The sequence below is a fragment of the Leucoraja erinacea genome, chromosome 18, assembly GCF_028641065.1.
Source record: "Leucoraja erinacea ecotype New England chromosome 18, Leri_hhj_1, whole genome shotgun sequence".
NCBI classification, from domain to species: domain Eukaryota; kingdom Metazoa; phylum Chordata; class Chondrichthyes; order Rajiformes; family Rajidae; genus Leucoraja; species Leucoraja erinaceus.
The window spans coordinates 12212852-12233573 of NC_073394.1; the positions used below are offsets into that span (position 1 = coordinate 12212852).

The following is a 20722-nucleotide window of genomic DNA, read 5'->3' on the forward strand; positions in this document are numbered from 1 at the left end:
GGTTATGGGGTTGTATATCGGCCAAATGCAGGAAAGTGGGTCTGGCCCAGTCTGTCAACTTGGTCGGCATGGACAAGTTTGACCAAAGGACTAGTTTGTACCGTGCAGCATCATGACAGTGGTCCAACTTGTCCATGACAACCAAAATGTCTGCATTTGGCCCAATTTTCTCCAAACCTGTCTTTAGGCTTTAGAGATACAGTGTGGAAACAGGCCTTTCGGCCAACGCTGACCATTCGTCACTCCGTACAGTAGCGCTATCCTCCACTTCTGTCTGTGGCAATGAATTCCACAGATTCACCCCCCGAGAGACTGGAGGAGAGAATGAATTTGTACAGAGCAGGCTGCTTCTGAGTGGAGGGGGTGTGGGACTAGTACAACGATTAGGGTGGCGAAGTAGCTGGGGATAAACAAACAACTGTGGAGGCATAAGATCGTGAGCGATAGGAGGAGGATTAGGCCATTCGGCCCATTAAGTCTACTGTGCCATTCAATCATGGCTGATCTATCTCTCCCTCCTAACCCCATTCTCTTGCCTTCTCCCCATAGCCTCTGACACCTGTACTAATCAAGAATCTATCTATCTAAACCTTAAATATATCCACTGACTTTGCCTCCACAGCCTTCTGTGGCAAAGAATTCCACGGATTCCTTCAGAGGCAGTGGTGAGCAGCAGGGATGTAGCATGAAGCTCTGCATCCAATGTGACACTCGTGCAGCAAGTCAGTGTGGAATTGTAGGAATCGGACGTCAATATCCAAGAAGCAGCAAAATGTTCACAGCCGGAAATAACTTTCAGCGGGGTTGTGTGAGGCATAACCACTGTTCAATGGCACTTTTATTGACATATGTGCAAAATGCAAAACACACAGTGAAACTATTTCCTGACAAACAATCCAGTAGAGTATTGCCACTCCCAAGCACATCCCCGATTAGCAAGTGTACAGACACAGCCCACTAATCCCTCGTGCAAGATACGCCTTGTTTTGGTGCCATTTTCAATGTCCAATGTGCGCTCTAGTTGTTATGAGTGGTCCCCGTTCCTGGCGAACCCCAGGCTGCTGCAGGCCTCCAGCCATCGCCTCCCTTAGAAGTCTGCATTGACCTGTGAACCAATGTCCCCCTCCTCACCCCTTCACCCTTTTGTTCCCTGGGGGTGCCCTCTACAGCCAACCTCGAGGGCACAGTAGACCCGACCCCAGTTTCCTCCCCTCTCCCACCGCCGTCACTCCACGCCCGTCGCGTCCGCCATTGTCACCGGCTCCATCCTCCCGGTGTCTGGTCTTCAGGGTACAAGCAGGGGCTCCCCTTCCAGGTCATGGTCCACAGAGGCACTGCCAGACCTCCCCACCATTGACCTGATCCATAGGAGGCACTGCCTCAAAAAGGCAGCGAATATCATCAAAACACACACCACCCTGGCCACACTCTCACTTCACTGTTACGATAAGGTAGCAGGCACAGGGGCATGAAAACTGTGAGCTCCTGCACTAAACGTTATTCCTGTATCTGTACACTGTGGACAGCTTGATTGTAATCATGTATTGTCTTTCCACTGACTGGTTAGCGCAGCAAAAGCTTTTCACTGTACCTCGCTACACCTAGCAATAAACTCAACTCAGACGCAGACTCAGAACTCAGGTGCAAGCATAGATTCTTCCCAGCAACCATCAGGCTCTTGAACACTGCACAACACTAACCTCAGCAGCTATGATCTTCCAGGGACAGTGCGTTGGGTTGCACGACAAACTTAGGTTTTGCACTATTATGGTTACACAATATTACCATTTAGTTTAGTTTAGAGATACAGCGCAGAAACAGGCCCTTCAGCCCACCGAGTCCGTGCTGACCAGCGATCCCTGTACACCAACACTATCCTACACACTAGGGACAATTTGTAATCTTTACCAAAGCCAATTAACCGACAACCCTTGGCATCTTTGGAGTGTGGGAGGAAACCGGAGCAACCAGAGAAAACCCATGTGGTCACAGGGAGAACATACACACTCCATGCAGACAGCACCCGGAGTCAGGATCGAACCCGGGTCTCTGGCGCTGCAAGGCAGCAACTCTACCGCTGCGCCGCCATGTCACCCAGTTATTAATCCGTTGTATTATTGATTATTATATAATTATCTGTATGTTTTTGCATTAATGAGCCTGTTGAGCTGCAGCGAGTTGGAATTTCATTGTTCAATTGCCAGTACTGATGACAATGGAACACCCAGGAGGCTTGTATGTTGTGACTGATCAGAGACCCAGAAGTGAGTCTTTCACCGAACCATAATACTCCAACAATAGAGGGTGCATGGAAATAGCAAGCCGAGAATAACTTCTCACCTGGGAACTTTGCCCCAAGGCAGACTCAGAAATTAATGAAACTGGAGAATCTCTGTCAGATGATTCTCAAATCTCAAGGGATTTGAGAAGAGGGCGACTTTAACCTAATTCCGCTGCCAATAAGGAAACGTTACAGGAGCCCCTATGCGGTGTTGAGAGAGCTATTTGATCAGTCCAACCACCCTCCACCAATCCCACTCTTGGTACCTACAACAGTACAGCAGGAGTTCAGGCCCTTCGGCCCACAATGTCCGGACCGTACATGATGCCAAATTAAACTAATCTCCTCTGCCTGCATTTGATCCATATAAGTTCTTAAGTTCCACGGGCAGAATTAGGCTATTTACAAAAGTGCCATTGTACGGGGATCGCTGGAGATGCACGGACTTGGTGGGCCGAAGGGCCTGTTTCCGTGCTGTAAACTAAACTAAAAACTAAACAAATAGAGGGAGGTGCAGTGTCAATGTTCCAGCCTCCTCTCAACAGGTGGCTTTGGTTAAAAAGACCCCCTCCACTGGTGCTGCTTCTGCTGGAGGTCTACGGCGTTATCCATTTATGGAGCGTGTGTGAATGGTGGGACTCAGGACCAGTTGAACTTGTAGCCTCTGGCCAACATCCAGCTCTCCAAGTCCCGGTTCTCTTCCTTCTCCTGCTGCCTCTGCTCCTCCAGTAGCGCCACCAACTTGTCTCTCTGTTCTATCACCTCCAGCATCTCGCTCAGCATCTGCTTCTCCTCCGCAATCTCCTTCTCGGTTTTCCGGAAATCTGTTCAGGGAACGAAAGCATCCAGATGGTGAACCAACGGGAGTGAAGCTGGACAATAACGGGCAACAGGGCGGAGCGGTAGAGTTGCAGCCTTACAGTGCCAGGGACCCGGACTCGATCCTGACTATGGGATCTGTCTGTACGGCATTTGTACGTTGTCCCCGTGACCTGCGTGGGTTTTCTCCAGGATTTCTGGCGCCAGGGCTTTGGCCCTCGTGCCGCTCCCATGAGAGTGCTGTACAGGAACAGGCCCTTCAGCCCACCGAGTCTGAATACTATCCTACACTTACAGGGACAATTTACATTTATACCAAGCCAATTAGCCTACAAACCTGTACGTCTTTGGAGTGTGGGAGGAAACCGAAGATGTTGGAGAAAACCCACACGGACACGGGGGGGGGGGGGGCTGTACAAATTCCGTACAGACAACACCCGGAGTCAGGATCGAACCTGGGTCTCTTGCGCTGCAAGTCAGCAACTCTACCGCTGCACTACCGTGCCGCCCCAATGGGATCTTTTCAAAGCTGAGGTTATTAGATCTCTGGGACCAGTATTTCAGAGAGAACCCAAAATGACAACTCAAGCACCCAGGAATAAAGGAGACAGCAGAGGGCGGCACGGTGGCACAGCGATAGAGTTGCTGCCTTACAGCGCCAGAGACGCCGGTTCGATCCTAACGACAGGTGCTGTCTGTACGGAGTTTGTACGTTCTCCCTGTGACCGCGTGGGTTTTCTCCAGGTGCTCCGGCTTCCTCCCACACTTCAATAACGTACAGGTTTGTAGATTTAGTGGCTTGGTTTAATTGTACATTGTCCCTCGTGTATGTAGAATAGTGTTGATGTGCAGGGAGCACTGGTTGGCGCAGGCTCGGTGGGCCGAAGGGCCTGTTTCCGAGCTGTATCTCTAAACTAAACTAAACGGAGGGTGGTGGGCACTGCCCGGTCCATCACAGGTACTGACTTCCTCACTGTCGAAGGGATCTATAGGAGGCGCTGCCTCAAAAAAGCAGGCAGCATCATTAAAGACATACACCACCCCTCTAGAGCTGTGAGTTTGTGGCCCATCCGAATGCGTCCTTGGGAAGGTGGGATGAGCTGCCTTCTGGAACAGCTGCCAACCATCTGGTGAAGGTGGTCCCACTGTATCGTAGGGCACAGAAGCAGATCTACAAACTCGCAGGACAATTGTCCCACACTCTTAAATCTGTAGTCCTACAGCAACATTTCCCACTTTAAAATTGACCAAACTTTGCTGGCTTTACCTTGCACTAAACGCCTCGATTACTGTAATTCCCTTTACACTGGCATCTGCCAATCTTCCCAGTCCCGCCTGCAACTGGTCCAAAACGCCGCTGCGAGACTCCTGTCGGGCACCTGAGAAAGGGACCACATCACCCCGACTCTGGCCTCTCTCCACTGGCTCCCTGTGCAGTTCCGAATACATTTCAAGATCCTTCTTGATGTTTACAAACTTGCCCCCACCTACATCAAAAATCTGCTTACCCACCACACCACCTCCAGGTCCCTCAGATCAGCTGACTTGGGGTTACTGATCATCCCGCGGTCTAGGCACAAGCTCAGGGGTGACCACGCCTTTACGGTTGCAGCTCCTAGACTGTGGAACAGCATCCCTCTTCCCTTGAGAACTACCCCCTCCATCAACACTTTTAAGTTGAGACTTAAAACTCATCTTTACTCTGAAGCCTTTCTTGACGTCCTCTGGGGGAGGGCGATATGTATGTATTTATGTATGTACTTAATCTATGAACCATTGTTGAATAACGTTAGTACCTCCACCAAGCACTTTGGTCAACGAGAGTTGGCTTTTAAATGTGCTATAGAAATAAAAATAACTTGACTATCATGTATCTATCTACACACTGTAAATGGATAGATTGTAGTCGTGTATTGACTTTCTGCTGACTAGTTAGCATGCAGCAAAAAGCATTTCACTGTGCCTCAGTACACGTGACAATAAACTGGACTGTACGAGGTTCCTGGATTAGGGAGGTGCTGTGGGAGTGTTTCGTGTCGATTGGCGTAACTTTGAATCTCATCAGCTGCCAATCTGGTGTTGCTGATCATACCTGCACTGTTTCACCTGCTCGCCAATTATCCCTGGGGATTAGGTAGACAACTAGTAGACGATTATTTAATTAATTGCCGGCAGGAAAAGCCAGCAGTTGGTTGCCGCTAATTACAAGCCCCCAAAGCAGAGTGATTTAATTAAGACCAGCCACAAGCTCCCCCCTCCTCACCTTCCACCGACATCCGACTGTGGAGCAGCTGCTGCAGCCGGCTCTGGTGATCTTCCAGCTCCAGCTCCCGGGCACTGGGAAAACACAAAGGGAAAGGAATGGCAATGTTGCCAATCTGGGAACCGCCCGCACACGAATACATCTTCCCGCCTGGATTACCCCGACAGTAACAATCCGGAATGAGAGCGTCGTTATGGGAAAAGACAGGATTAGTCCAGAGGTTAAAGTCTGTTCGGGATGGATGAGGACTTAAATGAATACTTCCCATCGGTATTTCCCATTGGAGAAAGGATTGTTTTCCCTGGAGTGCAGGAGTGTGGAAGAGAGTATTTGTGTACGGGGTAGTCGCTGGTCGGCGCGGACCTGGTGGGCCGAAGGGCCTGCTTCTGTACTGTATCTCTAATGTCTAAAGTATAAAGAAACTAGAGAGTGTCGGCTGAGGGGCAACCTTTTAAACACTACAACCTCCAATAACTCTGAATTACATAGACTATTATCGTTATTATTATTATTGTTTATTTGTTTTTTATGTCTACGTATGTGTGCGTGTGTATATACATGTATGTGCGCGTGTGAGTATGTGCATGCACACACACTGAACATTTTTCTCTTGTATTATATTATTTACTGTGTATTATTTTTACATATTCTGTTGTGCAGCTGCAAGTAAGAATTTCATTGTTCTATCTGGACATATGACAATAAAACACTTTTAACTTTCTTCATTCAGAGGGTTGTCCGCATCTGGAACGAGCTGCCAGAGGAAGCAATAGAAGTGAATACAATTACGACTTTTAAAAGACAATTGGAAGATATATGGCTAGGAAGAGTTTAGAGGGATGTGGGCCAAAATGGAGGCAATGGGACACGTCGAGTATGTCAACTTGGTTAGCATGAGCAAGATGGGCCAAACGGCCTGTTCCCGTGATGCACAGCTCTACGAATGTTATCTTGATTGCAACAGTGATATCCATAATCTATGTAATATTGATATACAGTTTAATATCCATGTTAAATATGAGGAAACAATATCTTGATTACAATTGGAGAGTTAAACTTACTCTTCATAATCTACAGCATGTTTGAAATCAATTAACATGGAAACAGTTTTGTAAATGTCACAACGGCCAGTTTGTACGTTCTCCCCGTGACCGCGTGGGTTTTCTCCAGGAGCTTCAGCTTCCTCCCACACTCCAAAGACGCAGGTTTGAAGGCTAATTGGCTTGGTAAAATTGTGAATTTTCCCTGGTGTGTGTAGAATAGTGTTAGTGTATGGGGATGAACACTGGTCGGCACAGACTCGGTGGGCCGAAGGGCCTGTTTCTGCGCTGTATCTCTGAACCACACTAAAGCGAAATTTAAAAAATGAAATAAAAAGAGAAAATGCTGGAAGAACTCAGCAGGTCAGACAATTAAACACATTTGACCCCTGTGTGGAATACTCACAATATCATCATTTGAGCTTCGTAGCAAACCAGGACGTTCTTCTCCATCACCAGTTTAAACCACTTCTGCATGAGTTGAGGTTCATCCTTTGAGTCGAACTCTACGGATTCAGGTTATAATAAGGCCCAGTTAGTGGCAAGTTAAACTAATCCAAACCGAACACTTTTGCCTACTGTTTGTGGAAACCAGCATCTGCAGTTCCTCGTTTCAACATTCTGCCTGCTAGCCAGAGTGCACTACCTTTGGGGCAAGTTCCATGAAGGACGTCATAGAGCAAGTGGATCACTGGTTATTCCTGTGGGTTACGGCATGTTGAATATTTTCGCTAATAGCCCTGTGTGGATTGATCACACAATGGCTGAATGCATCATTGGTAATATCACAGGGACGGGGGAAGATTCCGGATACTGGAATATTGAACAAAGAACAAAACGGTGGAGGAACTAGGTCAGGCATCATCTGTGGGCCAGATGGCCAGATGATGTTTTGGGTCGGGACCCTTCCTTAGATTCTTCCTCTTCTTCAGATTCTCTTGGTGTCAGGCACCAACAAATAAACTTGACTTGACTTGACTTGACTTCTTTGCAAGAAGGTCTTGACCTGAAGCATCGTTTGTCCATTTCTCTCCACGGATACTGCTGAACCCTCTGGGTTAGTTTAGTTTAGTTGAGTTTATTGTCACATGTACCGAGGTACAGTGAAAAGCTTTTGTCGCGTGCTAAACAGTCAGCGGAGTTACAAAGCTATGCAGCAGGAAAGAGGCCATTCGGCCCACTCATTCATTCAAACCAAATTCCTTGGCTGAGCTAATTCCAGTTGCCCTTGTTTGGCCCATTTCCCTACAAACCTTTCCTATCCATGTATTTGCACAGGTGTCTTTTAAATGCTGTTATTGTACCTGCCTCAACTACTGCCTCCAGAAGTTTGTTCCATATACTCACCACTGAAAAACCTGTGTGTGAAAAACCTGCCCCTCAGGTTTCCCTTCCATCTTTCCCCTCTCGCCTAAAACCCATGCCCTCTAATTGTAGACTCCCCAACCCTGAAGGAAAGACTGTGCCTATCTAAAAGCCTCTTAAACACCACTTTTGTATTTGCCGTCACCTCAAACCCTGGCAATGCGTTCCAGGCAACCACCATCCTCTGTCTACACTTGTCCTAAAGTATCTTCTTTAAACTTTGCCTTCTCACCATAAAGCTGTGCCCTCTGGACTGATATTTCCACTCTTTGAGAGAAAGATTCTGACTATAAATATTTAAACACCTGCTGAAGATAGTTACATTCTCCTCCACATACCCAGAAAATAGGCATTTGCAAAATTACTCGTTTTATAATGGCACACATGATTACATTTATATGAATAATTGGTTTTTGTGTCTTTCAGTGCTGCGATCTATATCTTCAGTAAGAAACAGTTCGCTCCCTGTCAGCCTACGTATGGTGTTAATTGGTTGGTAGAGTTGTGTAAGCTGAATTTAGGTTGCATATAATAACTTGCCTCCCACCCTCCAGCCTCCCAAATACCACCCCACCCCACCCTTCTCCCATCCCCCCACAGTATAAACCTGAAACCTTCAATTAATGGTGCTGATGGGAACATTTTCTCTGCCTCCCAACACTGCCATTCAGTTGCTTTTATTAAAACAATTCTGCAAAACAAGAGGATGAAGTGGATAATAAATGGCAAGGGAAACAGGGGGGTTCTTGCTGTATAAAGCAAGAGATGGTGTGTGTGTTGGAGAGATGGTGAGAACAAATATATGCCCTGAGTTTAGAGGTGTTGCCAACTCTCTCACTCCCAAATAAGGGACAAAAGGTCAAAATAAGGGACAAATTCCCGACGGCAATTCGATGACCAACTGGGCCGTGGCAGGGTGAATGATGAGTTGGCCCGGGTGCTGGACTGTACACAAAGCCCAGCCGGCGGGCTAGCTGAGGAGTTTTGACGTCCGGCAGCCCATCCAACTCATGAACCGATGATCGGCCATGAGTAGGAGGGGTGGTGGTGTCGGCAGTAAGTGAAGGTTCAAAGGTTGGACAGCTGGCCAGGCTGCTGACCGACGGGGCCCCGGGCGAGACACTGCTTCTGCACTCCATGGGCTGCACTACGTCGGGACGGGTGAGCCAGACAGTCCCCTCGACCCGAGGAGTAGCAGTCAAATACGAGACAAGGGCGGTCCCGTATGGGACAAACCAATTTAGCCCAATATACGGGATATCCTGGCTAATACGGGACTGTTGGCAACCCTCTGTACAGCGCGGAAATAGGCCCTTCGGCCCACCGAGTCCGTGCCGACCAGCCTACACTATCACCACCCTGCACACTAGGGACAAGTAACAATTTTACCAAAGCCAATTAACCTACAAACATGTACGTCTTTGGAAACCAGAGCACCCGGAGAAAACCCATGCGGTCACAGGGAGAACGTACATACTCCGTACAGACAGTACTTGTAGTCAGGATCGATCCTGGGTCCCTGGTGCTGTAAGGCAGCAACTCATACAGCGCCAGAGACCCGTGTTGGAACCTGACTACAGGTGTTGTCTGTACGCAGTTAGTACGTTCTCCCTGTGACCACGTGGGGTTTACCCCGAGTGCTCCAGTTTCCTCTCGCACTGCAAAGACATTCAGGTTTGTAGGTTAATTGGCTCCTGTAAACTGTTCCTAGTGTCGAGGATAGAACTAGTGTGCGGGTGATCGTTAGTCAGTACGAACTCGGGATTCTGAAGGGCCTGCTTCCACGTTGTATCTGTAAACTAAACTAAACTAAACGAAGAAGGCTTTTGAGGGTATATGTGCCAAATGCAGGTAAATTAGGCCAGTCCAGTCCACTAATATGAGTGCCAATCTGGTCGATATGGACAAGGTGGACCAGTTTCCATACTGTACAGCTCTATGTCTGTATCTGGGTACATTTCCACGTTAAACACACTCTATGTCTCTTTTTTTAAGGTAGTTTGATGATCTGAGCACGTTTTGCACATGTTCATGAGAAAAGAATCACCCGCTTGTTCTGTGCAAGGCCACATCTGGTGAATGAATCTCCTACAACAAAAGTTACAGTTCTCCTTAGAGTGGTGAAGAGTTACATGTTATTTATCCATTTGTGGCGCGGCGATAAGCCCCAAATGAAGGCGAGGAGCCAGGTATTTTGGGGGGAATTTTATTAGTTGTTGCTCTCTTGTCCAGTCGGGTCTGCAAGAGGACGATCGCACCTAAACCGCTGCCCTTTATCAACTGTAGTTAAGGGCCACCCCCAGACTAGTCCATTCTCATGCCCAGGGGTTCGATAGTGGAATGACCCGGCTCTTGGGGGACATCACATATTTTAACTTACAACTAGTAACAATTAACTACAGGGGTAGGGAAGGCTGTCTGGGTGCATAGAAACATAGAAAATAGGTGCAGGAGTAGAGGCCATTCGGCCCGTCGAGCCTGCAGTCATTCAATATGATCATGGCTGATCATCCAACTCAGTATCCTGTACCTGCCTTCTCTCCATTCCCCCTGATCCCTTTAGCCACAAGGGCCACATCTAACTCCCTCTTAAATATAGCCAATGAACTGGCCTCAACTACCTTCTGTGGCAGAGAATTCCAGAGATTCACCACTCTCTGTGTGAAAAATGTTTTCCTCATCTCGGTCCTAAAAGATTCCCCCCTTATCCTTAAACTGTGACCCCTTGTTCTGGACTTCCCCAACATCGGATGCTGGACTTCCCCAGCATCTTGGCATGGTGCGGCAACTGGAACGTCCAGGAGTGAAGGAGACTACACAAAGTGGTAGACACTGTCCGGTCCTTCACAGGTATTGACCTCACCACCATCGAGGGATCTATAACTGTCGTTTCCTCAACAAGGCAGCTAATATCATCAAAGATGCACATCACCCTGGCCACATTCTCATCTTGCTGCTGCCATAAGTTCATAGGTTATTGGAGCAGAATTAGGCCATTCGGTCCATCAAGTCTAATCCGCCATTCAATCATGGCTGTTCTATCTTTCCTCTCAACCCCATTCTCCTGCCTTCTCCCCATAGCCCCTGACACCTGTACTAATTAAGAATCTATCTATCTCTGCTTTAAAAATATCCATTGGCGGCATCTACAACCTTCTATGGCAATGAATTTCACAGATTCACCGCCATCTGACCAAATAAATTCCTTCTCATCTCCTTTCTAAAGGTACGTCCTTTTATCCTAAGGTTATGGCCTCTGATCCTAGACTCTCCCAATAGTGGCAACATCCTCTCCACATCCACTCAACCCAGGCCTTTCAGAAGGTACAGGAGCATCTTCCCAGCAACCATCAGTCTCTTGAGCACTGAGCAACGCTAACCTCAGCAACTGTGATCCACCAGTGGACTGTGTCTTTGGTTGCAATGCAGACTTTGGTTTTACACTATTATAGTCACCGAGTATTACAGTTATTAAGCTATTGTAGGATTAATTATTATATATTTATGTGTTATTGCATTTAAGAGCCTATCACACTGCAGCAAGGAAATATTTCATTGGTTCATTATTGGGACATATGCTAATTAAACACTAATAGTGGTGGCACAGCGGTGTAGAGGTATAGCTGCTGCGGTACAACGCTTGAGTCCTGGCTTTGATCCTGACCATGGGTGGTATATGTACGGAGTTTGTACCTTCTCCCTGTGACCGCGTGGGTTTGCCGCAGGTGCTCCGGTTTCCTCCTACATCCCCAAGATGCGCAGGTCTGTGGGTGAATTGTCTTCTGTAAATTGCCCTGGTGTGTAGAATAGAACTAGTGAACGGATGATCGCTGGTGGGGGCGGACTGGGTGGGCCGAAGGGCCTGTTTCCACGCTGTATCCCTAAACTAAACTAACCCCTTGTCTCGTAAGTACATCGAGGCAAAACCCACACTGTCTGCAGGATTCACTCGGTAGCAGAACATGTTAGACAAGGCAAGAAGCAAATGAAACAGATTGATTGATATCACGGTCGATTGGCACAACTTGCAGCAAAACTGGAATATTCTGCCGTGGAACAAGAACTGGAAATACATCGTTAGGGGTGGAATTTAACCCAGACTCGCGTGAAGCAAATCATTTTGTTTTTAATTAAGAGTCCAGAGTGTTTAATTGTCATATGTTTGAACAAGGGAACAATGAAATTCTTACTTGCAGCAGCATCACAGCCCTGACACACACCACACACAGATAGTATATCATTAACAAAAATTCAATAAAGTAATAACCATGATACTAGTGCAAAAAAAGCCCAAGGTCCTTAGTGCAACCACAGATCGTACATGTCAGGGGTTATGGAGAGAAGGCAGGAGTGTGGGTTGAGAGGCAAAGATAGTTCAGCCATGATTGAATGGTAGCATTGACTAGTTGGGCCGAATGGCCTAATTCTACTCCTATATCTTATGAATTTATGAGGTTGGAGTCGTGTCATGTTCAGGATCCTGGTGGCTGTAGGGAAGAAGCCGTCCTTGAACCTGGTTGTCCCCATTTTCAGACTACTATATCTTCTTCCTGATGGTATGAATAAGTTGTGAGCTCGGCCTGGTTGGTGTGGGTCTTTGATGATGCTGGCTGCAGTGCCTTCTATAGATCCCTTCTATAGTGGGGGAGGTTAGTACCGTAATTTTCAAACCACTGCACACACAATATTGCTGCTCCCTGCTCTACAACCTTCCCAAGGGCTCCTGGCTTCTCCAACTCTTGACTCCTCAGCTCCTCAGAACTTAGAGCCATAGTGTCACAGAGCATGGAAGCAGGCCCTTCGGCCCATAACTTGCATTCGTGTACAACTTTAAAATGATATACTGCGGGGATCAACCAATTCATGCTGATCCCACTGATTTTATTGCACCTCACACCCCATCCCCCCCCCCCCCCCCCCCCCCCCCCCCCCCCCCCCCCCCCCCCCCCCCCCCCCCCCCCCCCCCCCACACACACAGATCCTTCCACTCACCCCACAAGACTAGGGGACAATTTATAGTGGCCATTTAACCTACTTGTCTGCAGGTCCTTGGCGTGTCACAGGACAGGGGGAGAATGTGCAAACTCCACACAGGCAGCGTCTGAAAACAGGATTGAATCAATTTCTCTGGGGCTGTGAGGCAGAGGCTCTACCAGCTCCGCCTTGCATTCACAAGGCTTGGATAGAGTGGATGTGGAGAGGATATTTCTACGAATGGGAGAGTCTAGGTCCAGAGACCTCAGAATTAAAGGCAGTTACTTTAGGAAGGAGATGAGGAGGAATTTCTTTAGTCAGAGGGTGGTGAAGCTGTGGAATTAATTGCCACAGAAGACTGTGGAGGTCAAGTCAATGGATATTTTTATGGCGAGATAGATAGATTCTTGAGGGAGAAGGCAGGAGAATGGGGTTAGGAAGGAGTGATAGATCAGGTATGATTCAATGGTGGAGTAGACTTGATGGGCCAAATGGCTTAATTCTGCTGCTATTACTTATGAACAAGGTCCCAGGGCCTGGAACTCTCACTGTAAACCTCTCCTCCTTTTCCTCGTTTAAGGCTTTTGATCCAACCTATTTCTTTAGTCAAGCTTTTGTTTATCTGTCCTAACAGGAAACATTTGCTGGACAAATTATTTTTCAGCATCTTGGGATCTTCAATTATTTTAAAGCTGTATACGAATAAAAGTTATCGTATGAGTCTTAGTGACATACAGCACAGAAACAGGCCCTTCTGCCCAACTTGCCCATGCCGACCAAGTTGCCCCACACACAACAAAAGCTTTTCACTCTACCTGGGCACCCCTGGTAATAAACTAAACTGAAACCGTCTAAGTTATCCAATGTGTCTGCATTCGGCCCATATTCCTCTGAACGAGCTATCAAAGGCGGTTGTTGAGGCAGGTACGATGACTGGATAGGTACGTGGAGAGGAAAGGCTTAAACCTCTAAACCTTTCCTCTCTCCCTGTACCTGTCCAAATACCTTTTCAATGTTGTCATCGCACATGCCTCAACATCGTACCTGCCTCAACAACTTCCTCTGATAGCCCGTTCCATAGAGCCACCACCCTCTGTGTGAAAAAGGTTGCCACTCAGGTTCTTATTAAATCTTTCTCCTCTCACCTTAAACCTATGCCCTCTAGTTAGATCCCCCTATCCTGAATAAAAAACTCTGTCCTTTCACCCTTTCTATTCCCCTCATCATTTTATACACCTCTACAGGACCACCTCTCAGCCTCCTGATCTCCAAGGAATGAAATCCCAGCTTGCCCAACCTCTCCCTATAGCCCAGGCTCTCGAGTCCTGGCAACATCCTCATATATCTTCTCTGCATTCTTTCCAGCTTAGTTGCAAAGCATTCAAAGCTATTATCGGACTAATAGTGTTCCTGTGGGAACTCGCGTGGCTACTCCAAGCTTTTTTTAAAAAAGCACTTTGCAACGGCATGAAAAAAAACCTCAAATTAAAATTTAACAAGAAAATGTTTCTGATGAATCAGCAGTCGACCCAAACCCTTCTCCGACCAATGACGTTACGAATAACATTTCAATGAGTAATCAGATTTTTTCCCAGGGCTTGCAACAATAGATAAAATAATCATAGACTTTAATAAAAGCAAAGATGACTTCAGCCCGCTAGTCATATCAAGAGGCTCAGTGTCCCTCCTGTTAAAACCATGGGCGGCACGGTGGCGCAGCGGTAGAGTTGCTGCCTTACAGCGCTTGCAGCGCCGCAGACCCGGGTTCGATCCCGACTACGGGCGCGGCCTGTACGGAGTTTGTACGTTCCCCCCATGACCTGCGTGGGTTTTCTCCGAGATCTTCGGTTTCCTCCCACACTCCAAAGCCGTACAGGTTTGTAGGTAAATTGTCTTGGTAAAAAGTTTTAAAGAAATTGTCCCGACTGTGTGTAGGATAGTGTCGATATGCGGGGATCGCTGGTCGGCGTGGCCACGGTGGGCCGAATGTCCCGTCTCCACACTGTATCTCTAAACTAAACTAAATATAGAACATAGTTCAGTTCAGCACAAGAACAGGCCCTTCGGCCCACAGAGTCTATGCTGGACATGATGCCAAGTTAAACTAACCTCCTCTGTCTGCCAGTGATCCGTATCCCTCCATATCCACGTGCTTAGAAGCCTCTTAAATACTGCTATCATATTTGCCTCCACCACCATGGCTTGGCTGGCTCGAAGGGCCGAATGGCCAACTCCTGCACCTATTGTCATCCCCAGGGCGGTGTGTTCCAGCCAACCACCACTCTGTGTAAAATCTTGTCCGGCACAACTCCTGTAAACGTTTGCCCTTTCACCTTAAACCTAGTCTTTGACATTTCCACCCTTGGAAAAAGGCTCTGACTGTCAACCCTATCTATGCCTCCGCTAATTTTAGATTCTTCTATCAAGTCTTGCCTCAGAGAATAAAATTAAGTCTGGCCAACCTGATGTTCCAGGCACCCACTGCCCACTATTTAAAAAATAACTTGCCCTGCTTATTGTTTTTTAAAAACTCATTTGGGGAGAGTTTCTGTTGACACCACCCTATCAGGCAGAGAGACCGTACTCCAAGAGGGATAATGTCCCTTACGATAACAACATTTAAAAGACATTTGGACAGGTACATGAATGAGAAAGGCTTGTAGTGAGAGTGTAGGTTGGTGGGGGCGCTGCGAGTCGGCTGCCCTGCCAGCAGCGTGTTAGTTATTTCGATTTTATTTTGTTTTTTTTTGGTGTGTCTAATGTTAGTTTAGGTGTCTCTTGGTGTGTCTTGTGTGGGGGGCTGGTGGGGGGCTGGTGGGGGGGAAAGGGAGGAACTGCTTTCGGTCGCCTACTCGACGGAGAGGCAATTCTTTCCATGTCGCCTCCCTCGGGGCCTAACAGCTTGGATTGGAGCGGCCTTTCCCGGAGTCGGGCCCAGAGCTTCAGCAGCGGGCCCAGCGTGGACTTTTCCATCACAGAGCGGGGACGAACCCTTGCCGGGGGTCGCCGGAGAGGAGTGCTCCGATCGCTGGCCTGGTGACTTTGACATCATGGGGCTGTGGTCTGCGAAGCTTCTAGCCACGGGCGTGGTGTGGACTTACCATCCGGAGTCTGGGATCTCCCTTGCCGGGGATCACCAGAGAAGAGCTCCGACCACCGGCCCGTGGCCTGTAACATCCTGAAGCCACGGTCTCCGGTAGGCAAGTGCCGATTCTGGACCTCCAAGCCATGGAGTGTGTTTGACCGTCCCGACGTCAGAGTTTTTGATCATCCCGACAAGAGGGCCTGTACATTGGGCTGTCCGTCGCGGCGTTTATGACCCCGACCACGGGTGAACAAAGGAGGAGGACTGGCTGAACTTTGTTGCCTTCGACCACAGTGAAGAATGCTGTGGTGGATGTTTGTGTTAATTCTTATTGTGTATTGTGTGTTCTTTTTAAGTGTATCGCTGCTGGCAAATTCATTTCACTGCACCTTCGGGTGCATGTGACGAGTAAAATTGACTTTGACTTTGACTTTGTAAGGAACTGCAGATGCTGGTTTATACTGAAGATAGACACAGAGAGCTGGAGTAACTCAGCGGGTCAGGTTACATCCCTGGAGAGAAAGGATGGGTGACGTTTTCATGTTGGATTCCTTCTTCAGACTGAAAATTCACCCATCCTTTTTCTCCAGAGATGCTGCCTGAAGGCTCAGATGGATATGGGCCAAATGCAAGCAAATGGGACTAGCTTGATTGGCATGGACGAGTCGGGCCGAAGGGCCTGTTTCCGTGCGTGTGTCCTTTCATGACTCTAACTGGACAGGCGCTGGAAATCTAAACTAATGGACACGCTTGTTGTTGGAAGAATTCAGAGGGGGCGGAGGAAATTATCAGAAAGCTGTTCAACCCGAAAGGTTCTGGTCAGCAGTTCGAGGGGAAATAACGGTGGGTCTGTAATCCTCTTCACCAACCTCGCAGTCTTTTCGAAAGCTCGCCGACCTTTTGGCTGGAAAGGGTGCAGGAGAGGTTCACCCAGGATGTTATCTGGTCTTGTAGACTTGAGTTACAGGGAGAGGATGCATAGGCTGGGACTTAATGGAAGACCACAGGGGCCACTCAGAGAATGGTGGGGGTGCAGAACTAGCTGCAGAAGAAGCGTCATAGAGAGTCATAGAACAAGAATACAGGCCCTTTGCCCCACCTTGTCCACAACATTGGTGATGCCCCATGTAAACGAGTCCTATTTGCCCGTATTTAGTGCATATCACTCTCAACCTTTCTGAAAAAAACACCTGCTCTATTTTCTTCTAAATGTTGTTGTAGTACCATAAATATGGCTCCTAAAAGACATTTGGACTGCAGGGTATAGGCTATGGGCCAAATGCAGGCAAATGGGACTAGCCCAGTATGCCAACTTGCTCCTTCATGGGCAAGATGAGACGAAGGGCCTCTTTCCCTGCCTCCACAGCTCTATAGGTTCACAAGGAATGGAAGGCTGGAGTTAGCAATGTGTTGATTGACACTGTAATTGAAGTGTTATGACATTCCCGCTAATATCAAGATAAGTGGAGAGTTCTCTCCTGCAGCATGGGATACTCTCAAAGCCGTGTAATAGCCTAAGAAATGATATTGCAAGATTCAACGTTTAAAGAGTTGAAAGCTGTATTACATGACCTTGATGGAAGCAAGTTATTATAGTATGTCACTATTGTAACTGCACTTGTTAACTGGTAGCCCCTAGGCTTTCAGTAGTCATGGCAACCTGCAAAAAGCCTTGGATATGGTAGAGGTATGATTAACGTCAGAGCGTGAGACGTTGATTCAGGGAGGAGGGGGCAGTGTGGATTTTGGTCTCCCTGGGTAATGGAAGACCAGGGTGGGGGTCAAGCGGTTGCCTGGTGCCGTGAACTGTGAACCGTGGGGCAGCGGTGGAGTTGTTGCCTTGCAGCACCAGAGAACCCGGGTTCGATCCTGACTACGGGTGCTGTCTGTACGGAGTTTGTACATTCTGCCCGTGACTCCCTTTTTCCGGATGCTCCGGTTCCCTCCCACACTTCCACCAAAGACGTGCAGGTTTGTAGGTTAATCGACGTCGGTAAAGATTGTAAATTGTCCCTCGTGTGTGGGATAGTGCCGTGTAAGGGGTGACCACTGGTTGGCACGGACTCGGTGGCGTGAGGGCCTATTTCCGTGCGGTATCTCTAAACTAAATCTAGGCGATGGGAACAGGGTTTCAGAATGTGACTTCAGATTGGAGGCCTGTGACCAACGGTGTGTGGCAGTGTCAGTGCTGGGTCCACTGACGTTTGCTACAAAGACGGATGCCAATGTAGTAAACATTGTCAGTAAATATCCAGATGACACTAAATTAGACAGAGCATAGTAGACAGGGAGGAAGGATATCAAAGTGTGCCACAAGGAATGGCAATTGGAATCTAACTCTAATAAGTGAGTTATCACCTTTGGTATGTCAAAATCAAACATTACTTTAGAATTTAAGGGCCTGTCCCACTTGGGTGTCATTTGCGCATCACGCCTCACCACACGTCATGCACGCATCACGTGCTCGTCATGGCGCGTGGTGAGGACTGGTGGCGAATGCAGTGATGTGTGGTCGCCCCAGGATTTTGGGATTCACAAAATCTTACGCGCACAACCTGCGTGACGCGCAAATTATGTTGCGTGAATGACGCACAAATTACGCTCAAGTGGGACAGGCTTTAGACATACAGAGCTGGAAATAGGCCCTTCTGCCCACCAAGTCCATGCCGACCAGTACAATAGCACTATCCTACACACACTAGGACAATTGACAATTTTACAGAAGCTAATTTACCTACAAACCTGTACATCTTTGGAATGTGGGAGAAAACCAGGGCACCCGGAAACAACCCACGTGCCACAGGGAGAACGTACACACAGACAGCACCCATAGTCCGGTTCGAACCCGTGTCTCTCGTTCGAATCTGACAGGACTTAGCGGCCGCGGGAGGCCCTTCAACAGCTGGATGGGCGAGGAGATGGAGCGCAGCCCACGGCAGCTGCACGAAACAGCGGTGGAAGGAGATGGCAGCACCGCGCTTGGCCAGGCCCACGCTTACTTCTATGATGCAGTGTCGCCAGGACCTTCACAGGGCCTTAAAGCGAGTAAATAAGAAATAGCTTGTCTCCTTGGGACAAGATCAGACTTTTCGGAGACTTGAAAGTTGGAAGATGCCACCACATGGCGACTCTCTGTGTGCTGCTCCAGAAGAGGATCTATTGTACTCCTGTATAGTATGATTTGACTAGATAGCAGGCAGAACACACATTTCACTGTATCTCTGTACACATGACAACATATAAAATAAATTAAACTAAACTAATATATAGTCTAACTTGCCCTCTGTAATCAGACTGCTGAACGGTCTTCCCGTAAGATAGGTGTAGTCCTGATCTTCCAACCTACCTCATTGCAGACAAAGGACTTTTTCTCTGTAACTTTAATGCTGCAATGCTGTAACATTATAATCTGCACTCTGGTATTATCTGTTGTACATTGAGGATTGATTGGAATCATGTCCAGTATGATTTGAGTGGATATCATGCAGATGGTCTTTCACTGCATCTCAGTGCATGTGATGATAATAACCCTGTGCATGGTCATTAGTTCTAGGAGCAGAATGAGGCCATTCAGCCCATCAAGCCGACCACACCATTCAATCATGATTGATCTACCTTTCCCTCTCAACCCAATTCTACTGCCTTCTCTCTATAACCCCTGACATCAGTACTAATGAATATGTCAATCTCCGCCTTAAAAATATCCATTGACTTGGTCTCCACAGCCATCTGTAGCGTTGAATTCCATAGATTCACCAAATATGAGTTCTAATGGGACATGTTGGCTGGTGTTGGCAAGTTGTGTCGAAGGGCCTGTTTCCACAGGGCCTGTTTCCATGATTCTATGACTCCGTGACTCCATAAATGATAAATACCTGACTCGCCCCGGAGCACTTTCTCCAACAACACCCCACGTTCCTCCAACACACGCTGCTTCTCCTCCACCTCCTGCAGTTGCCGCTGGATGATCTGCCAGGTAGATAAAAAGGAGAGACTTTACTTTGAGCCTGTCTTCATCGAAGGAGTCTTACTCGTTTCCCTCCCATTGCAGGAAGGTTGTGGAGGCTGCGGAGCGGGTAGAGTGGAGGCCTACAAGAATACCGCCTGGATCATAGGGTATTACCTACGAAGAGAGATTGGACAAACGTGGATTGTTTTCTCCTGAGCGTTGGAGGTCGAGGGGACAGCTGATAGAAGTTATACACAATGATGTGAGGCACAGATAGGTTGGACACAGAACTTTGGAACTATTGGAGGCATTTTAGATAAGAAGGGATTAAAATGTTTTGAGGCTTGGCGGGACATGGGGCCCCTAGTCGTGATATTTCACGAATCACTAGAGCCAGGAGTGGTTCCAGAGGATTGGAAAATTGCAAATCTTACCCCGCTGTACAAGAAGGGAGCAAAGCAGAATAATAGGCCGGTTAGTGGTTGGTGAGAATTCAGTCCATTATATAGGATGAGATACAGAGAAGTTTGTGATAAAATAGGCCAGTCAGCATGAAGTCAGTAGACATGAATGGCCTAATTTTCCTCCCATCACTTTTGAACTTATGAGGCATGAATAGGGTGGACGTAGATATATGTGGACAGTCTGAACTTTCTTTCTAGTGGGAATGTCAAGGACTAGAGGGCACAGCTTGAAGGTGAGGGGGGGCAGGAGTAGGCCATTCGGCCCTTCGAGCCTGCACCGCTATTCAATATGATCATGGCTGATCATATTGAATATGATCATGGGGCATGTTTAATTTTTACACTGAGGTGACACAAGCAGATTCAAGGCAAAGACATTTTACTGTATCAAGGTATCCTAGGTACATGTGACAATGAAGTATATTTCATGAAGTATCATTTATTCATTCATCATTTCATTCACTCCTCCAATCCATTCATTC

At 47.6% G+C, this 20722-nt stretch overlaps 1 protein-coding gene across 2 annotated transcripts in view; it reads right to left on the minus strand.

Moving 5' to 3' along the window:
* Positions 1-320: 320 nt before the first annotated feature.
* LOC129705655 (F-actin-monooxygenase MICAL2-like) overlaps positions 321-20722 on the minus strand; it is a 131059-nt gene continuing 110657 nt past the window's right edge. For both annotated transcript variants that reach the window (XM_055649332.1, XM_055649333.1), the window contains 4 exons: positions 19703-19796; positions 6810-6909; positions 5364-5437; positions 321-3105 (listed from right to left, as the gene is read on the minus strand). In XM_055649332.1, the coding sequence (XP_055505307.1) occupies positions 2921-3105; positions 5364-5437; positions 6810-6909; positions 19703-19796 (453 nt within the window). In that variant the 3' untranslated portion in view covers positions 321-2920. The remainder of the gene's footprint in view (positions 3106-5363; positions 5438-6809; positions 6910-19702; positions 19797-20722) is intronic.